At 44.0% G+C, this 22,654-nt stretch overlaps 1 protein-coding gene across 1 annotated transcript in view; it reads left to right on the top strand.

Moving 5' to 3' along the window:
- Nucleotides 1-1,060: 1,060 nt before the first annotated feature.
- Nucleotides 1,061-22,654, top strand: part of LOC308076274 (glutamate receptor 1-like) — a gene marked incomplete at its 5' end in the record, with an annotated part of 81,263 nt that continues 59,669 nt past the window's right edge. Inside the window, 2 exons of the mRNA XM_080416487.1 lie at nt 1,061-1,151; nt 1,437-1,571. Of these exons, the coding sequence (XP_080272613.1) occupies nt 1,061-1,151; nt 1,437-1,571 (226 nt within the window). The remainder of the gene's footprint in view (nt 1,152-1,436; nt 1,572-22,654) is intronic.

The raw sequence follows: 22,654 nt of genomic DNA, 5'->3' as shown, positions 1-22,654 counted from the left end.
TACTTTTTTACTTTTACTCAAGTAAATTTAGAATTCCGGACTTTTACTTGTAACAGAGTAGCCTAGGCTATTTCTACATTGCAGTATTGATACTTTTACTTAAGTAAAACATTTGAGTACTTTTTCCACCACTGACTTCAAGTGAGACCGTCACTGTGCGTCTCCAGCACAACTTGTGGTGCGCTCTGTGCGCGTTCTACTGAAGTCACCGTCACAACACAATCCAAGGACACGCAGCCAGCATCGTTAGCATCAGTAGCTCGAGACCCAAAAGAGAAATTAGATGTTTGCCCAGTACCCAAAACTAGTGAAAATAGCAGATCTACAAGCTCACAATGTGTCACTTCGGGCCACATTGTGCAGCTTGTAGATCGGCTATTTTCACTAATTCTTAAAAATGTGTTTTCAAATGTTTGGAATTTCTTATATTTTCTTTGATTTATTCATGAAATTCTTTTGACAAAAACAAATCTTTGAGTTTGTTTTTAATTCACGAAAGATGTATCTTTGTTTTCGTTTTTTTTATATATTTTGAAATAAAAATAATAATTAAAAACAAAATGTAGGAAACAAAAAAAAATTGGGGATATTTACTGGCGACCCACAACAACTTGCCCACATTGTAAAAGAAAGAAATGTGTCCGTGACCGACAAATGTGTCCCGACCCACTGTTTGGGAAACGGCGAATTAGACCGTCACTGTCCGTCTCCAGCAGTACAACTTGTGGGTGCGCTCTGTGCGCGTTCTACTGAAGTCACCGCTCACTGTCTAAACACAATCCAAGGACACGCAGCACAGCATCCACATCAGCAGCAGCGAAAGAGAAACAGAGAAGAGAAGAGAAGACTGACTGTCGATCGGGTGTATTTATTAAACGAAATTTTTGCTTCATTCTCACCGTGGAATCGATGGGGATGTGAATGCAGCTCTAAAGCTGTGTGGAGGCGAACGGAGCGGAGATCAGGGGGGAGGAATTAACTTAAAAAACCACCGCGGACAGACCTTATATATATGCTTGGATTTTGGCTCGTTCTCCTCAAGCCCAATGCAAAAGGAAACATGCAGGGAAGCTTCGCCATCCTCTGCATCGCCAGTTTACTGGGGATGTGCTTGGGTTCGAGCTCAAGTTTCCCAAGTAACATCAATATAGGTAAGAATGTGCGGTGCACGAGGTGTCACGATTTGTTTGCGCTCCCCGCTGTTTGGAGCACACGATTATAGACTAGTCGTCGCCTACACCTACAGAAACATATAGACTCATCGTCGCCTACACAATTGTTCATAATAAGTTTGATCTCGCATGATCACATCTCGTTTCATCATTTCAGTGATTCTCAAGTATGCTAACCCGATTATCATCAAAGTGAGAGTCTATTGGGTTCAAATATCCCAATAATATTAACACCACTCTGGTATATTCCTTGTCCTCTTACAGGAGGGTTATTCCCAACCGGATCGCACGAATATGAGGTGTTTCGGTTCGCGCTCTCCCATCACCAGGATATCCCCAAACTGGTGCCGCAGGTGGATATGGTCAAGATGGGGAACAGCTTCTCCATGACATATGCCTGTGAGTACAATATTATATATAAACCATGACTTCACTGCATAAATACTGTGGAATGCATTTCACACTGCTGGAATGTTTCCTCAATCTGTTGCTTGACTCTTTTTTTCTGTTTTAAATATACTGAAATCAAGCTATACAGGCAGGCCATAAGTATTTCTGATAGTACGGAAAAGAAATAGCTGTAGCTGTATGGGTTATAATCTCATTAATAACATTGTGCCGAGGAATTGTTTTGTGTTGAGGAGAGCCTTGGGTATAAGCTACTGTATGGGGCTCAGACTCACAGCTGATTGGATAAAGCTCTCCATGGAAACCATAGAGTTACACATCATCGGCAGAGGCGGATTTTAGCTGTTTCATCCGTTTTAAATGCAGCGGGTCACAAACCACCAGGGGGCCCCCACGGTCAGTTTTTTTTTTAATCCCCCCCCCCCCCTCTGTGCATCAATTATATCATGGTTTCATTATGTCATCATACAAACTCGGTAAGACTTTATTGTAAAGATAGGCTGATCCATGCAGAATTTTGTTTTACACACGTCATCGTTTTTTTTAGCATGAATTTTTAAAAACGATTCCCTGCCTTTACCCTGAGGTAAATAACAGCATGCGCTGCACAGAGCGAGAAACATCTTTCAGTGCAATTCCTAATAAGCCACGGATTGCTACACATGCACGCACGCACGAACACACGCACGTATACGTACGCACAAACGCACACACGCACGCACACACACACACACACACACACACACACACACACACATACACACAGGTCCACAACAATATGCAGTAGTGAACAAAAGTGTGTCCATTACCTGTATGGTTCAATTCACCCAGACATTTCCTAGATTTAGTTGACTGTGAATTCAGTATATTTAGGATATAATACGTGTGCATACCAACAAGGCTTTATAAACTTGCCAGACTAATTACACAGTACACACTCCTTTCTTTTGTGATTGACAATGTGTGGCATTGAGGCGCTGTGTCACCCCCCAAAAATGCAAGCGGCTTTTGGCTTAGAATAGAAGCAGTGGAATGAATGAACCCTGAGAAGAAATAAGCTGTCTAATATTTTCTTCTGACAGATTAAGTTGATGTTTTCCAATCTCTGTCTCTGTCTCTGTCTCTGTCTCTGTCTCTGTCTCTCTCTCTCTCTCTCTCTCTCTCTCTCTCTCTCTCTCTCTCTCTCTCTCTCTCTCTCTCTCTCTCTCTCTCTCTCTCTATCTCTCTCTATCTCTCTCTATCTCTCGCTCATATTTTGTATTTGGCTAACACATGCACACATGCACGTACACACACATGCACGCATCCACGCACGCACGCACGCACGCACACACACACACATACAAAATGCATGCAAAGTTTTAAGCCATTGTTTATTGGCTTATCACAACATCTGCAAATGAACCAGGTCTGGATTTTAAAGGCCTTATTTTATTCAATCTCTACCTGCTTGTCTGTGCACCTTTTGTCAAGGAAAGGGGGAGACAGATGAAGCTATGAAAAGAAAAGGATAATTCTAATTCAGATGTAATACGGTTGCAGAAAAATTCAATTATGAGCCCTGGAATTGGAAATGAAGTGGATTTCCAACAGCACCGAAGCAGATTATTTTAGATTAGACAATCAATGTTCAGCTCTGCTAACAGGCTGCCGTTGAACACAGTTTGTTAAATGGGTGATTGCCTAACGCTCTAGCCTATGTAAGACTTGAGGGTTGATCTGTACCTTTAGCGTTGTGTCACATAATCCTATTACAGTACATGTGAAGTCGATAAAGCCACCTCCTTTTTATCTCTAAATGGTTTTCAGTTGTTCATCCTGTCCACATCAGACGTGATAGGGAGGGGTTGGGGGGAGATGAGGATCTAAACAAGGATCTGCCATCAGCTCCGCCCCACCCACTGAGGGGACTCGGGGAAGGGCTGTCTTACCGAATGTAAACAGTACCACGTCGGTCTCATTAATGTGACAGTGCTCTTTTCAGTGTGAATGTGATGTATATGAGGGTCAGGCTGGAGGATGAGCGTCCAGTATTTCCAGGGATGGAGCTAGTGGGCTCACACAGTCTGTAGCAGCAGGGGAGATGGACAGAAAGGCTTCATTACGGACTGAGTCACAGCATGCAGCCAGCTCCGAGACGGCTACACATGCAGGATGCGTAGGCGCGATATGGCCATGTATAAACACTACCTCCATAGTGATGAAACCATAGAGGCGGAATGCGGTGTCTGAATTATACTGTGGCTCTTGGAGGAGGCCCCATTTTTATTTTCAACTTAATTTATGAATTTATGGATTTTTTGGGGGGGGAGGAATACTGTAAACATGCACACACATATGAATGTGCCGCCACAGGGGGCCTGTGTTCTGCAGCAAATTCAATATACCCAGAATATATTTTCATTATCTGACTTCACTGAACCTGGCAGTCACAATCACACTAAGCAGTCACAACCACATGAAGGTTTTTATCAACTCGTTGGCAACTGACTTTCTAATCTAGCTGTGTGTGCATAAAAGGGGCAGTGTTTGAAGCATATGACCAATCGAAAACATGGACAAACTCACTGGCATCAGAAAAGCATATATTTCATGAATGAAGTCTGTGACACTGGGTCAATAGGTTCTACTAAACCTTGACCTCTGACCTCAGTCGTTCATTGTCACCATTGTCGTCCTATCTACATGTTGTCCTTTGTGTGTTTCTGTTATGAACTCACCTCTCTCACTCGACAAGATGGCGTCATAGGTTGACATGTTTGCCTTGTGGCGACAAGCATGTCAGATTAGGCCATGAATATCCTGGTTGGCAGTCCATGTGACCATTTCTCGAATATCGGCCAGAAAGGGAACAAATGTCTGACACATCTTCCTGCTGTTCATCACTTGGTCTGTAATAGCTTTCCTATGCTAGCTGTGATGCTAGCTGTGATGCTTGCTGTGGTGTATCTGCCTGTGGTGTATCTGCCTCTACATGTGTGAAAAGAGGCTCAAGGGCCTGTTAATAATGAGTTGAATAAGGTGTGTGTGTGTGTGTGTGTGTGTGTGTGTGTGTGTGTGTGTGTGTGTGTGTGTGTGTGTGTGTGTGTGTGTGTGTGTGTGTGTGTGTGTGTGTGTGTGTGTGCGCGCGCGCGTGCACGTGAGCGTGTGTGCATGCAAGTGTGAGTGTGTGTGTGGGAATCTACCCAGGGGTCTGTGAATGTCGACTCGACGGGTTCACACTCGACGTGGGAGCTCTGTGATGTGCAGGGCGTGCCAGCCAGTTTCCTTTTGGGGACCATGCTAACCAATTGGACCATTCACACCTTCTGTGTGTTCAGCAGGAGTGTAGTGATAGTTTTGGCATCTGTTCTTTTTCTTCTTCTATTTTAGCACCGGGCCGCAAAAAGAAATACATAAGAATTTGATAAACAAAGATGTTAATAATGGTGTTGTAAGTCATATTCTTTGGTTTAAACAAAACCTTTTTTTGTTAAAAGGTTAGAGCTCTATTCTGATAGCAATCATTGCAGTGTTTGTTCGGTAACAGGGGTCTCCCCGCCTCTCCACTCCTGCACTAGAAAACACATTTTTAGGCGGGTCATCAATTTCACCCAATCAGAAGAGAGATCAGCTTCAATTGAATAGTGTTCCAGTTCCAATTCTGTCTGCTACCCCCCCCCCCCCCCACTTCCAATTTCACCTGTTTATCTTGTGCGCTGTGTGAGTTGTCTCTCCTGATGGGAAGAAATTGGTATCCCAACTTGAAATTGGATTTTCTGTTTACTATTGCAATGATTACTGGGGGAATATAGAGCTATCTCTAATTCTCTATCACTTACACCACCCTTAAGGTTTAAATATGTCAATTATTATCAATACTTTCCAGTAAGTCAGACAGAATGACGGCAAAGATAATCCTGGTATTGACCAAACAGAAACAAGAAAAAAGCTGTAGGCTGTATCATTACAATAATACTGTATAAATATGTGTTATTATTCCTCTGTTGTAAAGAGAGTGAGAGGAATACATTTTACTAGCATTTGAAGAGGAGGAATACAGGGAGATGTACTACAGTCGGAGCATGTTTCACAAATACAACACCCATAAAGATAAATGTTAGGATGCTGTTGCAACAGCTGTTGGAGCAACACGCTCCAACCCGAGAAATGTGCTGAACAGCCAGGCTCCTGTTTGGGCCATAACGTCACTTTGAAGCAATTCGCAGTGCTTCCGCGTCCAGTGTGAACCTGCCGTGTGAAAAGCCAAGAGGTGAATGGACCCTTGTCCCTGGGGATGAATGAGGCTCCGGATGAGGCTGATACCCATCAGCTGGCTCCTATGAACAGTCAGACACACACACACGCACGCACACACACACACACGCACACACACACACACACACACGCACGCACGCACGCACGCACGCACGCACACACGCACGCACGCACGCACGCACGCACACACGCACACGCACACACTCGCACACACACACACACACACACACACACACACACACACACACACACACACACACAAAACGCACATCCACATACAAAATGCATGCACACACCAACACACAATTAAAATGCAGGGTCACATACAAACGCATGCACAGTCATACACACGCACACACACACACACACACACACACACACACACACACACACACACACACCACTGGCACCTGTCTAGGGAAGCAAAGAGGAGAATGTATGTGTGGTTAGATTAAGAGAGAGAGGGGGCAGAGAGGAAGAGAGGGATGATAGGAGAAAAGGGAGCGAGAGAGAGAGAGAGAAAGAGATGAGAACGGGTGTATAGTGTGTAAGCAAATGGTAGATGACTGTCTTATTTGCTTGTTGGTTCATTAGAAGTAAATGAATGACAGTGACAGCCTTGTACTGTAGGTGTGATGTGACAGCGCTATGGTTCAGTCTAACAGATCAGTGCACATCTATTCTGTGTATCACGTGATATGTGATCTTTTATGCAACACCCCTGTTAGTAGTGGCTGTTGTTAATGTATGTATATGTGCAGGTGTGTACCTCTGTGTGTATGTACTGTACACACATGATGACAGGAAGAGCTTCCTGGATTTGCCCGTTTTACTTACTGCAGCTAAAAATACTGCATCCTACAGTATACAATGTTCACACAACATATTAGTCACTGTTCTCTCTTATATCACATTACCATAATCTGCCATTGACTTGGTTCATAATAAGGACGTCACTGAATCGCTAGAGCTTCATGCACAATCCCCTGAAGGCCTCCATCTGTGACTTGATATCAAAAGTGTATTGTGGCTAAGCTTTGGCTAGCACATCCATAGAAGAAATGAAATTGTCCTCAAAATAGAGAAGGCTGCAATACGAAACACTGTAGTCACTAGTTTGGAAGTTAGAATTAGATTAATCTAGATTAATGAGCAACCAGCTTTGCATTTAATGTTATGCCCAAACCAACCAAGCATCCCAAAAGAAAGCCTTTTATTAAGACTAATTAGGATCCATCGAAAAGGCAATTTGTGTTGTCACTCCAATCTGGGCGGTCAGTATTTCCCCAACTCTCAGAGGAGCCTCCGAACAGGAGTGTGAGAGGATCTGATCTCTGTCCGTGCCCTGATCGATGAACTGAGCACCACGCAGACTCGCAGAGAGGCCCGTCGGCCCGATCAATACAGGATAGATGAGGACGGTGTAGAGAAAGAGAGAGTGTGTGCGTGATTCATCCTGGGCAGTCCTCGAGGACGGAAATGAATTATTAGCAGTTGATAGGATGTGTGTGTAGTTCCGCTCAGGCACATGGGACACCACATAGGTTATGCAGCGGTCAAGTCCAGGCACATTGGAAGACACATCTCACGTTCCTCCTTGCAGCAATAATGCACACACTGTACCGATACTGATATGACATTTAATAAGAGGGACTCCCTAAAACCCAGCAGTGTTTCACCTGGGGACTGCCCCTCACGTTCTTTACAGCTCACATGGGCTCATCTTGTCAAGCTATAATCAGTGGTGGAAAAGGTACTCCAATGTTTTACTTAAGTAAAAGTATCAATACTGCAATGTAGAAGTACTCTGTTACAAGTAAAAGTCTGGAAATCAACATTTACTTGAGTAAAAGTACAAAAGTATTGGCATCAAAATATACCTAAAGTACCAAAAGTAAAAGTACTAAAATGTTAGTTTGCGATGCGACGCGTTGTGAGCTTGTAGATCGGCTATTTTCAAATAGCCTATGTATAAAATAGGGCTAAAGTGGTTAATGTATGTTTTATAATGTAATCATTTATAACTGCAAAGTAACTAGTAACTAAAATAAAAGTTTTCAAATAATTGTAGTGGAGTAATAGTACTATATTTGCCTCTGAGATGTAGTGGAGTAGAAGTAAAAGTACTGACAATTGGAAATACTCCAGTAAAGTAAAAGTACCTCAAAATTGTACCTAAGTACAGTACTTGAGTAAATGAACTTAGTTACTTTCCACCACTGGCTATAATCAAAGCTAAGTTAGCTACATTGAAGATTAACAAGGTTGCTGAACCAAGTTTCATATCAATATTGAGGTAGCCTACTAGAGTATGTGCAAATGCTATATAGATTCTAATAGATTATATTCCAACCCTATTGATATGCAAGTTGACGTGCGAGGCCATCGGTTACTCGCTCAGGCACGCTCACATGGCTCAAGACCTTGTTGTCGGCACACCTTGCCTTGTTGTCAAGTGATGTTGTACAGTAAATAGTCATGCATTTGTTATAAAAAACATTCATTATTTCAATACATTCAAACATTATCCTAGCTAACATCCCACTATCTAGCTACAGTACATAATGTAAACAGAAGAGAGTGTGCCTACCTTGTTGTTCAGAAGCGTGCACTGCTACGTCCTGCTAAACCACACCCATCTTGGTGAAACACCTCTCTTTTAGTGATTCCCTTTTATTGGAGGCTCTAGGACTTTTAGAGTTGTATTATACATGATTTCCTACTTTTATATAGTTCTATATTGTTGCTGTACCTGTTTTGGTTGCTTCTGTACAACCAAATTTCCCCTCTGGGGTTACAGTAATAAAGTTTTATCCGTATGTTACTGAAATATGCTGATGTGAATTCCAAGTCATTGCATTGTTGAAAGCATAATGTCAGTATGTGGCAATATTTACTGCAGATAGGGAGAAATGATGGGTTATATTTTATGCCTCTGAATGCCTCTTTGCCTTTTTGAAGCGGTTATCCATAATGTGATATACATTCCTTCATTCTGTCTGTAAAGAGATTATATTTACTGTGTGTGTGTGTGTGTGTGTGTGTGTGTGTGTGTGTGTGTGTGTGTGTGTGTGTGTGTGTGTGTGTGTGTGTGTGTGTGTGTGTGTGTGTGTGCTTTGTTCCTAAGAGAGAGAGAGTTTTTGTCTGCGTGTGTGTTTGAGATTGCATTGGGAAATTATGTCTCACCTCATACGGTATGTGCACAAGGACATGCACACACACACACACACACACACACACACACACACACACACACACACACACACACAGAGTGTGTGCATGCGCACACGCATATATAACAAGAGAAAGAGCTTCATCAGATGCATTTAATGTATTATTCATTGCAGCACATGCAAAGCTACAGTATCACTCCATGGGCATGAATACGTACGTATTCATAATCCAATGAAATGAAAAACTGTGCTATTCTGTTGTGCTTACGGCCACAATGATGATTAGCTTGCATGGGGAAACTGGACGAAGAAACGTTTGTTTCCTGGAGACTTTCTTTCGGCCCTCTCCATTTCTTTTTCACACATGCACGCGTGCACACATCACACCACAACACATTGCCATGTCTGCCAGAAAGAACGCCCCAAAAACATAGTCTCATCTGGGACGTGAGAGTGAGGAGGCATGGGCTGGTTGGGGATTGGAGGTCAAACTGTCATTACAGACCTGGTGGCTCGTGTCAATCAGACTCATGGGAGTTGTGTTTTATTGTGTAGCTGCCGTGTCAGCTGTCTGTTCACAGCTGTGCTGACCGGGTTTGTCCTCAGGGTTCACGGGACATCAAAATAGTCAGCTGAACAGCGTGTCACTTTTCCCTTTGGACATTTGGGGACAGGACAGATATTTTTAACAGTAACAATACCACAATATAAAAAGTCCTGTATTAAGTAAAAGTCCTGTATAAAAAATTTGACTTGAGTAAAAGTACAAAAGTATCAGCATGAAGATGTATTTAAAGTACCAAAGTAAAAGTACTCAAATTTGTCACTTAACTTGTAGCTTGTAGATCGTCTATTTTCGAATAGCCATAGTAGTATGAAATAGGGCGTAAGTGGTTAATGCATGTTTCACTCAGCAGCATTCCTCCTGGACCGCTGCCTGGCAGGTATTGGTTTGATGAATTTGGAGGTCTGCCTTCTCAGCAGGAGCTCCGGGGAAGTAGAACTGCCCACAGCAATCTGGTCCCAGATCAGTGCTGCATATCGTTGCTGTCGGGCAGAAACCTCTTATCTCCACATTGAACTTTTTTTGTAAATGAATGCCCTAGTAAAAGTATTTTTGAATTTGAATCCTGAAAAGTAACAGTTTTGGACATACACTGTATGAGGTTTCCAACCGGCAGCAACAATATGTACTTTTACCATTGTGCATTTGAGTTTAATATCTCGTTTTTATTTGCGTGGAGCTGACCTGTATAAATTTGACTATGTTTTTGGAAGTACTCTTATGAACTGCATATTGACTGATTGATTAATTGATTGATTGAGACCAGAACAGTGGGATACGGAGTCGGACTGACTGTCAGTGAGTGTGTTTGTAACTGTCTGTTTGTGTTTGTGTACATGTGAGGCATGTGGTCTCTTCACCCTCGGATCTGAGGATTACAGTTAAATCTCTCAGTGTCATTTAGATCTGAGTGTACACATGGTCCATTTGGGTCCATATTTTAGCGTGTAGCATTCACACCAATAGCCCACACCGTGAGGTATACACCAAGGCCCACACACACACGCACACACGCACACACGCACACACGCCTGTGTTAGCGTCATTGTCTTTCAGCTGCTGTTCTGATTCCTGCTTTGAATTCACAGACTTACTGCACATTTAAAAGAATTCTTCATTCTCAGGAGGCTCTGGCAGCTGGGTCCAACTTAAGATGTGTGGGTTTGACAGTTATGACTTGTGTTAGAATATGACTTGCCTGGTGGGGACGAGGGACAAGCTTGGTGCGGTGGAGGAGGAGAGAGGGACAGTCCCTGGGTTGTGTGTCAGCTGTCATGTTTTTTGTTGCGGAAACAGATGTTTGGTCTTCACTTTGTCACGAATCTCAGCAGCTATACTGTGTGCTGTAATGAGGAACAAAGCTTGTTAAACTGCGTTGTGTTGTGTAAGGGCCCGTACACACTGCAGGAGATTGGGTCCGAGATTGCTGTCGCCGACATTTTTTGGCGCTCGCCGACAAAACCTTCCGATCTGACGCAGATCGGCCTTTGATCTGCGAGATAATGCTCGCTCTGTGTGAAAGGTTCCGCGAGACGATGTGGCCGCGATTATCCGCTCTGCGACGGCTTTCCGACCGTTTTCAGATAACTACCATGTTAGATATTCAGCTCTGTCCCAGACAGGAGATCGGACAGTATCATACATTATGAAAGGGTCTGCGAGGAGATCCACGCTACAGCCAATGAGAGCACATTACAGCCACCGTGGCCAGGGGAGCGTCGCTGGATCTGACCACAACAAACAGTCCCTACCGCAATATTACCGTCCAGTCCTGTATTAAGTTAACATTATAAAACAAAATGAGAGAGTGAGCGAGCGAGCCTGGTGGGCTGTTTATTTTAGAGGAATTGTACAGAGAGAGAGAGAGAGAGAGAGACAGACAGACAGAGAGTGAGAGCAAGAGCGAGCTCTGTGTGTGTGTGTGTGTGTGTGTGTGTGTGTGCGTATGTGTGTGAGTGTGCAGCATGTGCACGCTGTTATGAACAGCGTTGCCAGATGTTGCGAGAGAAATAAGCAACCAGGTCTATGAAAACAAGCCCAAGAAAAGGCCACTTGAGCACTTTAAACCTATTTACAAATACATTGGATATTTGAAAATAGCCGATCTACAAGCTCACAACGCGTCGCAGCTATTTTCAAATAAAAATCTTGAGAAAATTGTGGAATATTTTCCAAATCCACACAAATCTTGTATGGGGGTCAGTGATGGCACAACATATTTACAGAAGGGGGGTCTGCGGACAAATACATATTATGTGTTGTTTAAACCACTGGTTTAAACAACATTAGGAAACAAGGCCAAATAAGCAACTACACAAATAAGCCCAAAAAATGCACCCCGCAACAACCAATATTTACAAGCAACTCTACAGAAAAACAAGCCCAAAGTCGCTTATAATAAGCGGACATGGCAACGCTGTCACTGACGGCTTCTGCGCACTTGACTGCGAGAGAGAGAGAGAGAGAGAGAGAGAGAGAGAAAGAGCGAGAGAGGGGGGAGAGGGAGAGAGGCATATCACGGGATACGTCGATTAAAATGAATTGGAATAAACTCAAATGTATGTATTGGGTCTGACTCTGGAGATAGCATCCTAGTGAACTATCCTACAGTGTGTCAGCCCTTGTCGGGGATCAATCCTGTTGTGAAGACCACAACGATATTATGACAGCCGATTTCAAGAAATAAACTCCTGCAGTGTGTAATGCTTAACGATCAGATAACCCCCCGAGCACTTTAAGGTCCTGCAATGTGTACCTGCCTTAACTCAGCCCCGCTAACGCTCACGTTGACGGCACAAGACAGCTCCTTGTCATCCACACAGCCGTGCATGTGGGCGTTGTGCGATGCTAAATGACTGTTCTGGTGTAACAGCAGAGCTGGTGTCTCTAGCAGAATGAGGAAGAGAGACCTACTACCTGTGTACTGTCCTGTCAGCTCTCGTTGAGATGTGGGAAATAGTGTAATTGCTGCTGTACATCTCTGGCTATCCTGACAGTCTAGTTCAGTGGTTCTCAACCAGTGGTCCAGGGACCACCAGTGGTCCTTGAGGAGGTTCCAGGTGATGGAGAGTTGGTAAACAAAATGAATCCCTTATAGATCTTGAACTCTTGAGAGCGTAAAATGAAACCGAATGGACCCGTAAGGGTCCATTTGGTTTAAATGTATTGTTAAACATCTGCATTACTTAATTAAATAATTGTTATTTTGATCAACGTTTGCCTGTTATCTCTCCTATTGGTACCACATAACGGCATGGAATTGTGGACAAAATTGATAACAAAATATTCAAAGTCTTGGGTCTGAGAGGCTAAATCTCATCAAATGGTGGTCCGTGGCTCAAATGCCGAATAAATAATGGACCTTCGTATGAAAAGCACTGGTCTAGTTTATAGAATGGCATCTATCAGTTCCTAATGTATGCCTGCATCCACATGTCTAGTCTCCCCTCTCCTCTTCCTCCCCGCTCCACCTCCTCTGTCAGAGTAGTGAGTGATGGAGGGATCGGGCCTTCCTTCTCCACCTGCTAGTGCTGATGCGCAGATGGAGGGATATTTGCAGAGAGGGATGATTGTAGAGGCTTATTGGAACTCCTCTACCCCCTGCCTGGACCGTTTTGGTCTGGGCCAGGCTCTGAACTGCTGCCCAGGTAAAGTGTTTATTCAGCAGGCTGTGGGGGCTCCGCTAGGAACCAGATTGCAGGTGTAGAGAGAAGCGACCTGAGACAATAGCCTAGAGCCGTGGTTTTCAACCCTTCTCATATCAAGGTCCATTATTTATTCGGCATTTGAGCCACGGACCACCATTTGATGAGATTTAGCCTCTCAGACCCAAAACGTTTAATATTTTGTTATCGTTGGATAAGATTTTGTCCACAATTCCATGCTGTATTGATGTGGGTGCCATAGGAGATAACAGGAAAACTTTGAGCAAAATAACAATTATTCTACATTCTCTAATTGTTTAGACTTATTGTAAATTAAGTAATGCAGATGTTTAACAATAATTTAACTCTCAAGAGCTATACTGTAGATCTATAGGGTTAATTTGGTAACTTTCCATCATTTAGCTGGGGACCACCTGGAACCTCCTCAAGGACCACTGGTGGTCCCCGGACCACTGGTTGAGAACCACTGGCCCAGAGTGAGTATCAGGAGCAGTGGGCAGCTACAGGGGCAGCACCTCAGGGAGCAGTTAGGAGTTAAGTGTCTTGCTCAAGGATGCAAATCGAGGACCTTCTGTTTCCCAGGCGGGAAACAGAAGTAGCTGTGATAGCTGTTCTCTGGGATGGAGGGAGAGCCCTTATGTGTGTGTCCTTGTTGATGATACTATTTTGATTGTTTTGTGCTGCTGTTGTTTTTGTGTTTGTTTAAAAGTTTGTTAACTCCACGAGGGCTCCCTTGAAAATGAGATCTCTCAAGCATCTCAAGGGGTTTGTCCTCTATGTCAAATTTGAAACAAAATAAATTACCCACCTAATGAGGCAACAAAATGCCATTTATTTTTGTATTTAGTTTTTAACTGAGAGTTAAATGGATGGAATAGTTAACAATGTGGTCCCTTTCCCTCTCCCTCTAATGGAGCCTAATGCCTTAGCCGTTCTTCTCTAAGCAAATAGACAAGCATCTCCTCTAATGTGATGTCTTTTGAGGATCCTCAGCCAATAGTTGAACCCCAGACATTGAACTAAATTGTTTGCGATGAGTCTCTCTATTCCTTTTTTATTTTTCTTAACTTCATGCTACCTTTTCCTACAGTATACTACTTTGTCCTCTCTCTCTCTCTCTCTCTCTCTCTCTCTCTCTCTCTCTCTCTCTCTCTCTCTCTCTCTCTCTCTCTCTCTCTCTCTCTCTCTCTCTCTCTCTCTCTCTCTCTCTCTCTCTCTCTCTCTCTCTCTCTCTCATTCGCAGTAGCATAAATACTGTTCAATTTCACAGGCACTAAATCTCCCACGAGCTGTGTACATCCCTGGAGTGCATCGAGGGACATATGGGTGTGTGGGAGAAAGGCAGACAGAGAGACTGGCAGGCCAAGAAATAGAGACAGAATGACAGGCAGGCCGACAGAAAGACAGACAGACAGGTAGAGAGATAGAGAGACAGGCAGGCAATGAGACAGAGAGACAGGCAGGCAGAGAGACAGAGAGACAAGCGAGCACAGAGACAGAGACACATGCAGACAGAGAGATGCTGTAGAGCTCCCGTCCTTCTCCCATACTGAGAAAAACACTCCTCCACACCCTGAGGAACCATTGTACATTTCTCAGTTGTTGTTGAGGCCACGCTGACATATGATATTTTGTTTTAGCACAATGCTCATTAGTCTCCTCTGGAACAGATTTCAGATCCCAGTTTCGAGGGGAACTCCCACAGTAAAGTGTACACTCACACCCTCCTCCCACTCAGTGGTGTCTGGAGGTCCGTAGTGGTGCTGCTCTCAACCACCCAGGGCCCCCTGTATCTTTGTGCAGACGGAGATTGATTGCAGTGTGTGAGTCATGCATTGTTGGAGGGCTCGCTGAGCAGACCCCACACACACACACACACACACACACACACACACACACACACACACACACACACACACACACACACACACACACACACACACACACACACACACCACCCCCATTACCACCACCTGAGGGATTCTTCAAAAGCAAAATTAGCACACAAGCACACAGTACAGTGCAAAACAAGTGAGACGAGCTGAGTTCTCTACGAGGAGACTGGATTTGTTGGGTGCATGCAGGGATATACATGTACCTAATTGAAGAGAAGTGTGTGTGTGTGTGTGTGTGTGTGTGTGTGTGTGTGTGTGTGTGTGTGTGTGTGTGTGTGTGTGTGTGTGTGTGTGTGTGTGTGTGTGTGTGTGTGTGTGTGTGTGTGTGTTTTTTGCGCGTGCGTGCATGAAGCTGCATGTCTACTGCTGCAGTGACCTCTGCTGTCATTAACATAGCTGATTAGCTATGTGGAAGATGGATTGGACCGGAGGGACAAATAACATGCTCACCGTTTTTATTACACACATCCTCTGACAGTTATTAGCCATGCATGGCTGAGTGGAGGAGGATTTGTGTCAGACAAGTTTATGTCCCCTCTAAGTGTTGTGAGTCTCTTTGAGTGACCTTCTAACCCACTGCTGATGAATGTGTTTGCAGGACATGAATATAGCCTCCATCAATCCTGTCGTCTCTCGGGACAGACGCTCAGAAAGAAGTGGGAACAGATAATCTAGCTAGCAAAGATGATATTTTTTTGTTTTTGTCGCATTCCTAAGCCAATAATTTGATGACCGGCAGCGGTTCCGGTAAGAGACATAAAGAGTCTCCTTTTTGTCTCCTACTGGAACCACTGCCTACCGATCCGCTGGTCATCAAATTATAATATAAAAACAAAAAATAATTCAAGTCTCCGTGGGGTGACTAATCGATAGAAACTAATATTTTTTTTGGGTGAACTATCCCTTTAAACCTCAGGATCCATATTCTTTTCTGCGAAGATATTTAATTTAGAGCGAAAACTAAAAAACACACTATTATAGAGCCCCGGGGGACTCCGGTCAACCATGGAGTTGCAAAATGCATGGTATTAACTGCATGTCAGTATAATTGAAAGCTTGTCTTCACCCTCACATGTTCACCCTTAAAGATCACCAATGTACGGGTTACTTTGCATCAAAGGGTCTTTTAAGGTGGAAATGGCTATTTTGCCCGACACTTTTTGACAGCTGTGACCTTGCCGTTGAAAAGGTGGCATTCGCTGGGTGTCATAAACCCAGCGTTGTGACTCTGACTCTCAGAACCAATCTGTTGGGAATGGGATCTGCTGAGGATGGAAAGACCTGGGCTGACGTTGCTACTCACCATTTCAATTTCATGTCATATACTGTGTGTGTGTGTGTGTGTGTGTGTGTGTGTGTGTGTGTGTGTGTGTGTGTGTGTGTGTGTGTGTGTGTGTGTGTGTGTGTGTGTGAGAGAGAGAGTTTTTGTGTGTGTGTGTGTGTGTTTGAGATTGCATTGTGAAATGATATCTCACCTCATACGGTATGTGCACAACGACGTACGCACGCACGGATGCACGCACACACACACACACACACACACACACACACACACACACACACGCATGGACGCGCACGCACACACACGCACACGCACACACTGGATATAGCTTTTTACAAGGTGACTTGGAGTGCTTGTTGTTCATCAATAGATAATTGTTATTGGTTAAATTCGGAGCAACTTCAGCAGCCATGGTTGGAGACCCAGACAGGACCTTTAAATGTGTGGCTGGATTTCAGTAGGGCTCTCCAATTAGTACAGTATATGCCCCAATGTCTGTTCAATCCCCTCAGTACAGCCAGCCTTAACACCTTTACCGCCGGGCCCGTAGTTCTACGGGCCGTTAAATCCAACGGTTAAGCGCCGAGCCCGTAGTCCTACGGGCTGCGGTCTTTTCGCGCATGCGCGGTCCGGGTGCACTTTCGGAATTTTTTTGATCCACTTCCGTTTCCGGTTTGATGACAGGAAATAGAATTATTTGGGATCCGGTTTCGACGATCACGCCCGCTCCCATTCTACAGACGAAACTGAAACTCAATTCTCTTCCTGTAGTTTTTTCTCCTCGCATTTCACTGTTTAACGTAATCCGCTCTAACTACAGTCATGGAAGTCCGTTTGACATGCGGTCTTCACTGGGAGATACAGGGAGATCTCGCGGATGTAAACAGACCGTTCACGGCTCAATCTTAAGGATTTTAACAAGATCTATGGCGACATGAAAAAAACAAAAAAACAACAAAAACACCTTGGCACTGGTGAGTACATTATGAGATTAACCTCTGGCGGTGGATGTGTTAAGGCAGGTACACATTGCAGGACCTTAAAGTGCTCGGGGGGTTATCTGATCGTTAAGCATTACACACTGCAGGAGTTTATTTCTTGAAATCGGCTGTCATAATATCGTTGTGGTCTTCACAACAGGATTGATCCCCGACAAGGGCTGACACACTGTAGGATAGTTCACTAGAATGCTATCTCCAGAGTCAGACCCAATACATACATTTGAGTTTATTCCAATTCATTTTAATCGACGTATCCCGTGATATATGCCTCTCTCCCTCTCCCTCTCCCCCTCTCTCGCTCTTTCTCTCTCTCCCTCTCTCTCTCTCTCTCGCAGTCAAGTGCGCAGAAGCCGTCAGTGACAGCGTTGCCATGTCCGCTTATTATAAGCGACTTTGGGCTTGTTTTTCTGTAGAGTTGCTTGTAAATATTGGTTGTTGCGGGGTGCATTTTTTGGGCTTATTTGTGTAGTTGCTTATTTGGCCTTGTTTCCTAATGTTGTTTAAACCAGTGGTTTAAACAACACATAATATGTATTTGTCCGCAGACCCCCCTTCTGTAAATATGTTGTGCCATCACTGACCCCCATACAAGATTTGTGTGGATTTGGAAAATATTCCACAATTTTCTCAAGATTTTTATTTGAAAATAGCTGCGACGCGTTGTGAGCTTGTAGATCGGCTATTTTCAAATATCCAATGTATTTGTAAATAGGTTTAAAGTGCTCAAGTGGCCTTTTCTTGGGCTTGTTTTCATAGACCTGGTTGCTTATTTCTCTCGCAACATCTGGCAACGCTGTTCATAACAGCGTGCACATGCTGCACACTCACACACACACACACACACACACACACACACACACAGAGCTCGCTCTTGCTCTCACTCTCTGTCTGTCTGTCTGTCTCTCTCTCTCTCTCTGTACAATTCCTCTAAAATAAACAGCCCACCAGGCTCGCTCACTCTCTCATTTTGTTTTATAATGTTAACTTAATACAGGACTGGACGGTAATATTGCGGTAGGGACTGTTTGTTGTGGTCAGATCCAGCGACGCTCCCCTGGCCACGGTGGCTGTAATGTGCTCTCATTGGCTGTAGCTGGGATCTCCTCGCAGACCCTTTCATAATGTATGATACTGTCCGATCTCCTGTCTGGGACAGAGCTGAATATCTAACATGGTAGTTATCTGAAAACGGTCGGAAAGCCGTCGCAGAGCGGATAATCGCGGCCACATCGTCTCGCGGAACCTTTCACACAGAGCGAGCATTATCTCGCAGATCAAAGGCCGATCTGCGTCAGATCGGGAGGTTTTGTCGGCGAGCGCCAAAAAATGTCGGCGACAGCAATCTCGGACCCAATCTCCTGCAGTGTGTACGGGCCCTAAATGATGATTTGTGGGAAGTCTCAGGGCAGAGGAGCAATCCTGTGTGTGTGTGTGTGTGTGTGTCTGTGTGTGCCTGCGTACATGTGTGAATTTCAAGTTCAAGTTGAATCCACACGGTGGATGTGGGTTTCATAGTTAGGAGTTAAGAAGTCTTTGGCCTGAGGATTGAAACTGGCCCTGTCCCTACTAGATTGGTCCAGACTACCGTTTTCCAGATGGTAACAGAGTGAACAGTCCATTACTGGGGTGACTGGGATATGATGATCCTCTGGGCCTTACTCTGGGTGTAGAGAGAGGTCCTGCATGATGTGCTGCTTCCTCTGCAGAGTCTTGTGGTCGCGGGTGTAGGAGCATCTTCTGTACCAGGCAGGGGTCTTCAACGTTTTTCAGGCCACGGACCCCCTAGCTGAGAGAGAGATGAAGCAGGGACCCCTCTATATTGCATAAAATTGTATTTCAGATTAAACTATTTTTTTTAGTTGGTCTGCTCTTTTTTCCCTCTATACCAGGGGTGGGCAACTTTGATGATGGAGAGGGCCATTCCACACTCACTCCAGAGGGCCACATTGCATATACTGTCGGGCAGACACCTCTTATCTCCATAATTTTTGAAAATTAATGCCATACTTTGCCATTCTATGTCACACAAAAGTAGCAAAAATAGCCGATCTACAAGCTCAAAACGCGTCGCAGTACGACGCGTTATGAGCTTGTAGATCTGCTATTTTTGCAATTTTTTTTATTGGAATCCTGATTTTTTTGGGTGCTATTTTTGAATTGGAATCCTGAAAAGTAATTTCAAATACATTTAGTTATACTTATGTTAACGTTATGAGCTTAAATACAAATACATTGGACATAAAAAAGAAATGTAATTCTAGTCATTAAGCTACTAATATAGACTGAAGTAATTAAAGCGGGTCATGTTTGCATGTTTGGAATTGTAACAGCTGAAATCAATAATATATCAGTATTCTGATATTAACCTGCAGGCCGCATTAAGTGAAGGTGGGGGCCGCATGCAAGCCCCAGTTGCCCATGTATGCTAGTCTACACCTATACCTCTTTGCCAAAAATAGCCGATCTACAAGCTCACAACGCCTTGCAGTGCGAGGCATTGTAGATCTGCTATTTTCCTCAGAAAAGGGATGCTAGGGTTCAAGTGGTTAACGCAAAAAAATACATCATATCACACAAATATTAGGCGGCCCCCCTGTAGTAACTCTGAGGACCCCCTAGGGGTCCCGGACCCCCTGTTGAAGACCCCTGCTATATGGTGCACCTGTAGAAGATGCAGAGTATCCTGGAGTCGATGCCGAACCTCTTCAGTCTGTGGAGGAAGAAGAACTGTTGACTTGCCACCATGACGACGGTGCACATGTGGTGTGTCCAACCGGTGCTGGTACCAGTCTGCATGACCTGGGGTCTTTCTATCAGTTCAGTCCAGGATCTAGTTGCACAGGGCGGTGATGCGTCCTGGAGCTTGGAGGGCACAATCGTGCTGAATGCTGAAATGCATAGTCAATGAGCAGCATTCTCACATACTGTTCCTATTAGGTAAAATATGCATGCTGCTATTTGCATACAGTAAACCATACAGCTCAGCTCACACTAGGGTTGGGATCCTTAAGGATTTTTACGATTCCGGTTCCTTAACGATTCCCTCTTAACGGTCTGATTGCTTAACACATTAACCGCCAAGAACGTAGTCCTACGGTCCGTTAAATCCAACTGTTAAGCGCCGAGACCGTAGCCCTACGGTCCACAGTCTTTTCGCGCTATTCACTTCCGGGTTCACTTTCGGATTTTTTTTGATCCACTTCCGTTTCCGGTTTGATGACCGGAAATAGAATTATTTGGGATCCGGTTTTGACGATCACGTCCGCTCTCGTTCTACAGACGAAACTGAAACTCAATTCTCTTCCTGTAGTTTTTTCTCCTCGCATTTCACTGTTTAACGTAATCCGCTCTAACTACAACATGGATACCCCGTTTGACACGTGGTCTTCACTGGGAGATACAGTGGGATGTCGCGGATGTAAACAGACCTTGTACGGCTCAATCTTAAGGATTTTAACAAGATCTATGGCGACATGAAAAAAACTAAAAAACAACAAAAACACCTTGGCACTGGTGAGTACATTATGAGATTAACCTCTGGCGGTCGATGTGTTAAAGGTAGGGTAAGTGATTTTCTTTGGTTAAAATAAGTGTTAAATAGCTCTATATTCTGATAGTACTCATTGCTATAGAGTGTTTGTTCAGTATTAGGAGTCTCCTTGTCTCTCCAGCTCTTTATAAAACAGAAAATGCATTTTCGTTTCAGTTTCAGTTTCATTTCCAATTTTATCCAATCAGGATAGAGAACTCAATCAGGATATAGATTAAACAAGTGAAATTGGAAGTGATGAAACTAAGAAATGAGCAGGCAAAATTTGAAGTGGAACACTATAAAAATGAAGCTTAAAAATAGGTACTTTCTCCTGATTGGCTGAGATTTTGACACCTACCGGAAAATGTATTTTCTGTTTATTAAAGAGCTGGAGAGACGGGGAGACTCCTGTTACTGAACAAACACTCTATAGCAATGATTACTATCAGAATATAGTGCTTTAACCTTTTAACAAAATACTTTTTGTTTTAACCCAAAGATATCACTTACCCTACCTTTAACAGTTCCCTTTAACGATTCCTATAGGGGGTTCCAAATGGTCCCTTACAGATCTGTAACTCTGAGAGTGTACAAATGGACCCTTACGTGTCCATTTGGTTCCATTTGTACACTCTCAGAGCTATGGTGGTCCTTGAAATTTAAAAGTCTGAGAATCACTGGTATTGTAATTGTATAGCAGACCGATTCCGGTTCCTCAATGTTGGATCCGGTTCCTGTAGTTCCTCCGGTTCCGGATCCTAACTCTACTGTAGCTCTGCTACGTCAATCACAGCTCTGCCCATATTGCATGCTTACAGTGAACCACACAGTTCAGCTACTGTACTGTACGTGCATACAGTACAGTGAAGGGAAGCCGTGCCATTGCTAGACTCTGTCTTTTTGTTAAGGTAAGGGACATGTTTTCACATAATGTCGGTCCTTGCTGGAAAACCTCAACCTCAGATTGTACTGTACATTTCACAGTGAAATTATATTTTCAGACAGATAACATTTCAGCAGTGTTGGCTTCATACTGTGCTCATGGAATGGAGCTTTAAATATGAATGACTATCTTGTAGTACACATGCACACACACACGCACGCACGCACACACGCACGCACGCACAAACGCACGCACGCACGGACGCACAAACACACACACACACACACACACACACACACACACACACACACACACACACACACACACACACACACACACACACACACACACACACACACACGCACAGAGGATAAGCCATGCCTACAATTACCCCTCACAGCCCTTTCATTCTCTTCTTCAGATGCTGCAGTGCTTGTCACAAATACAGCCTCTCTGTGTGTGCAGCCGGCAATGACGTGTCCATCATTTGATATCTGGCTCATGCTAAGCAAAGGACTCTGGAGGGTCCTCTGCTTAGCATGAGCTGTTGAGTTGCACTCTTACCAAAAACGCTGCAAACTTGACTCGTTTTCAGATCATTTATTTAGAAATCTTATATGTTTAGCCGTCCAGATGTCGGCAGTTGAAGAGATAGTCATCTCAGTTGAAGAGATAGTCATTTCTTCAGCTCAACTTCCATCAAAGTGTATTCCTTTCCCAAATAACGTCGCTCCGCAGTGGGCTACATATTTGGGGAAAGTTCCCCATGTCTGGGGGATACAGTAGGCCCGCCTACTGTATCTGGTAATTCGCACACACAA

The sequence above is a fragment of the Gymnoscopelus braueri genome, assembly GCF_963280865.1.
Source record: "Gymnoscopelus braueri genome assembly, chromosome: 20".
In the NCBI taxonomy this organism is placed as follows: Eukaryota; Metazoa; Chordata; class Actinopteri; order Myctophiformes; family Myctophidae; genus Gymnoscopelus; species Gymnoscopelus braueri.
The sequence above is the reverse complement of the archived record's forward strand: the minus strand, read 5'-3'. Positions and strand labels throughout refer to the sequence as shown.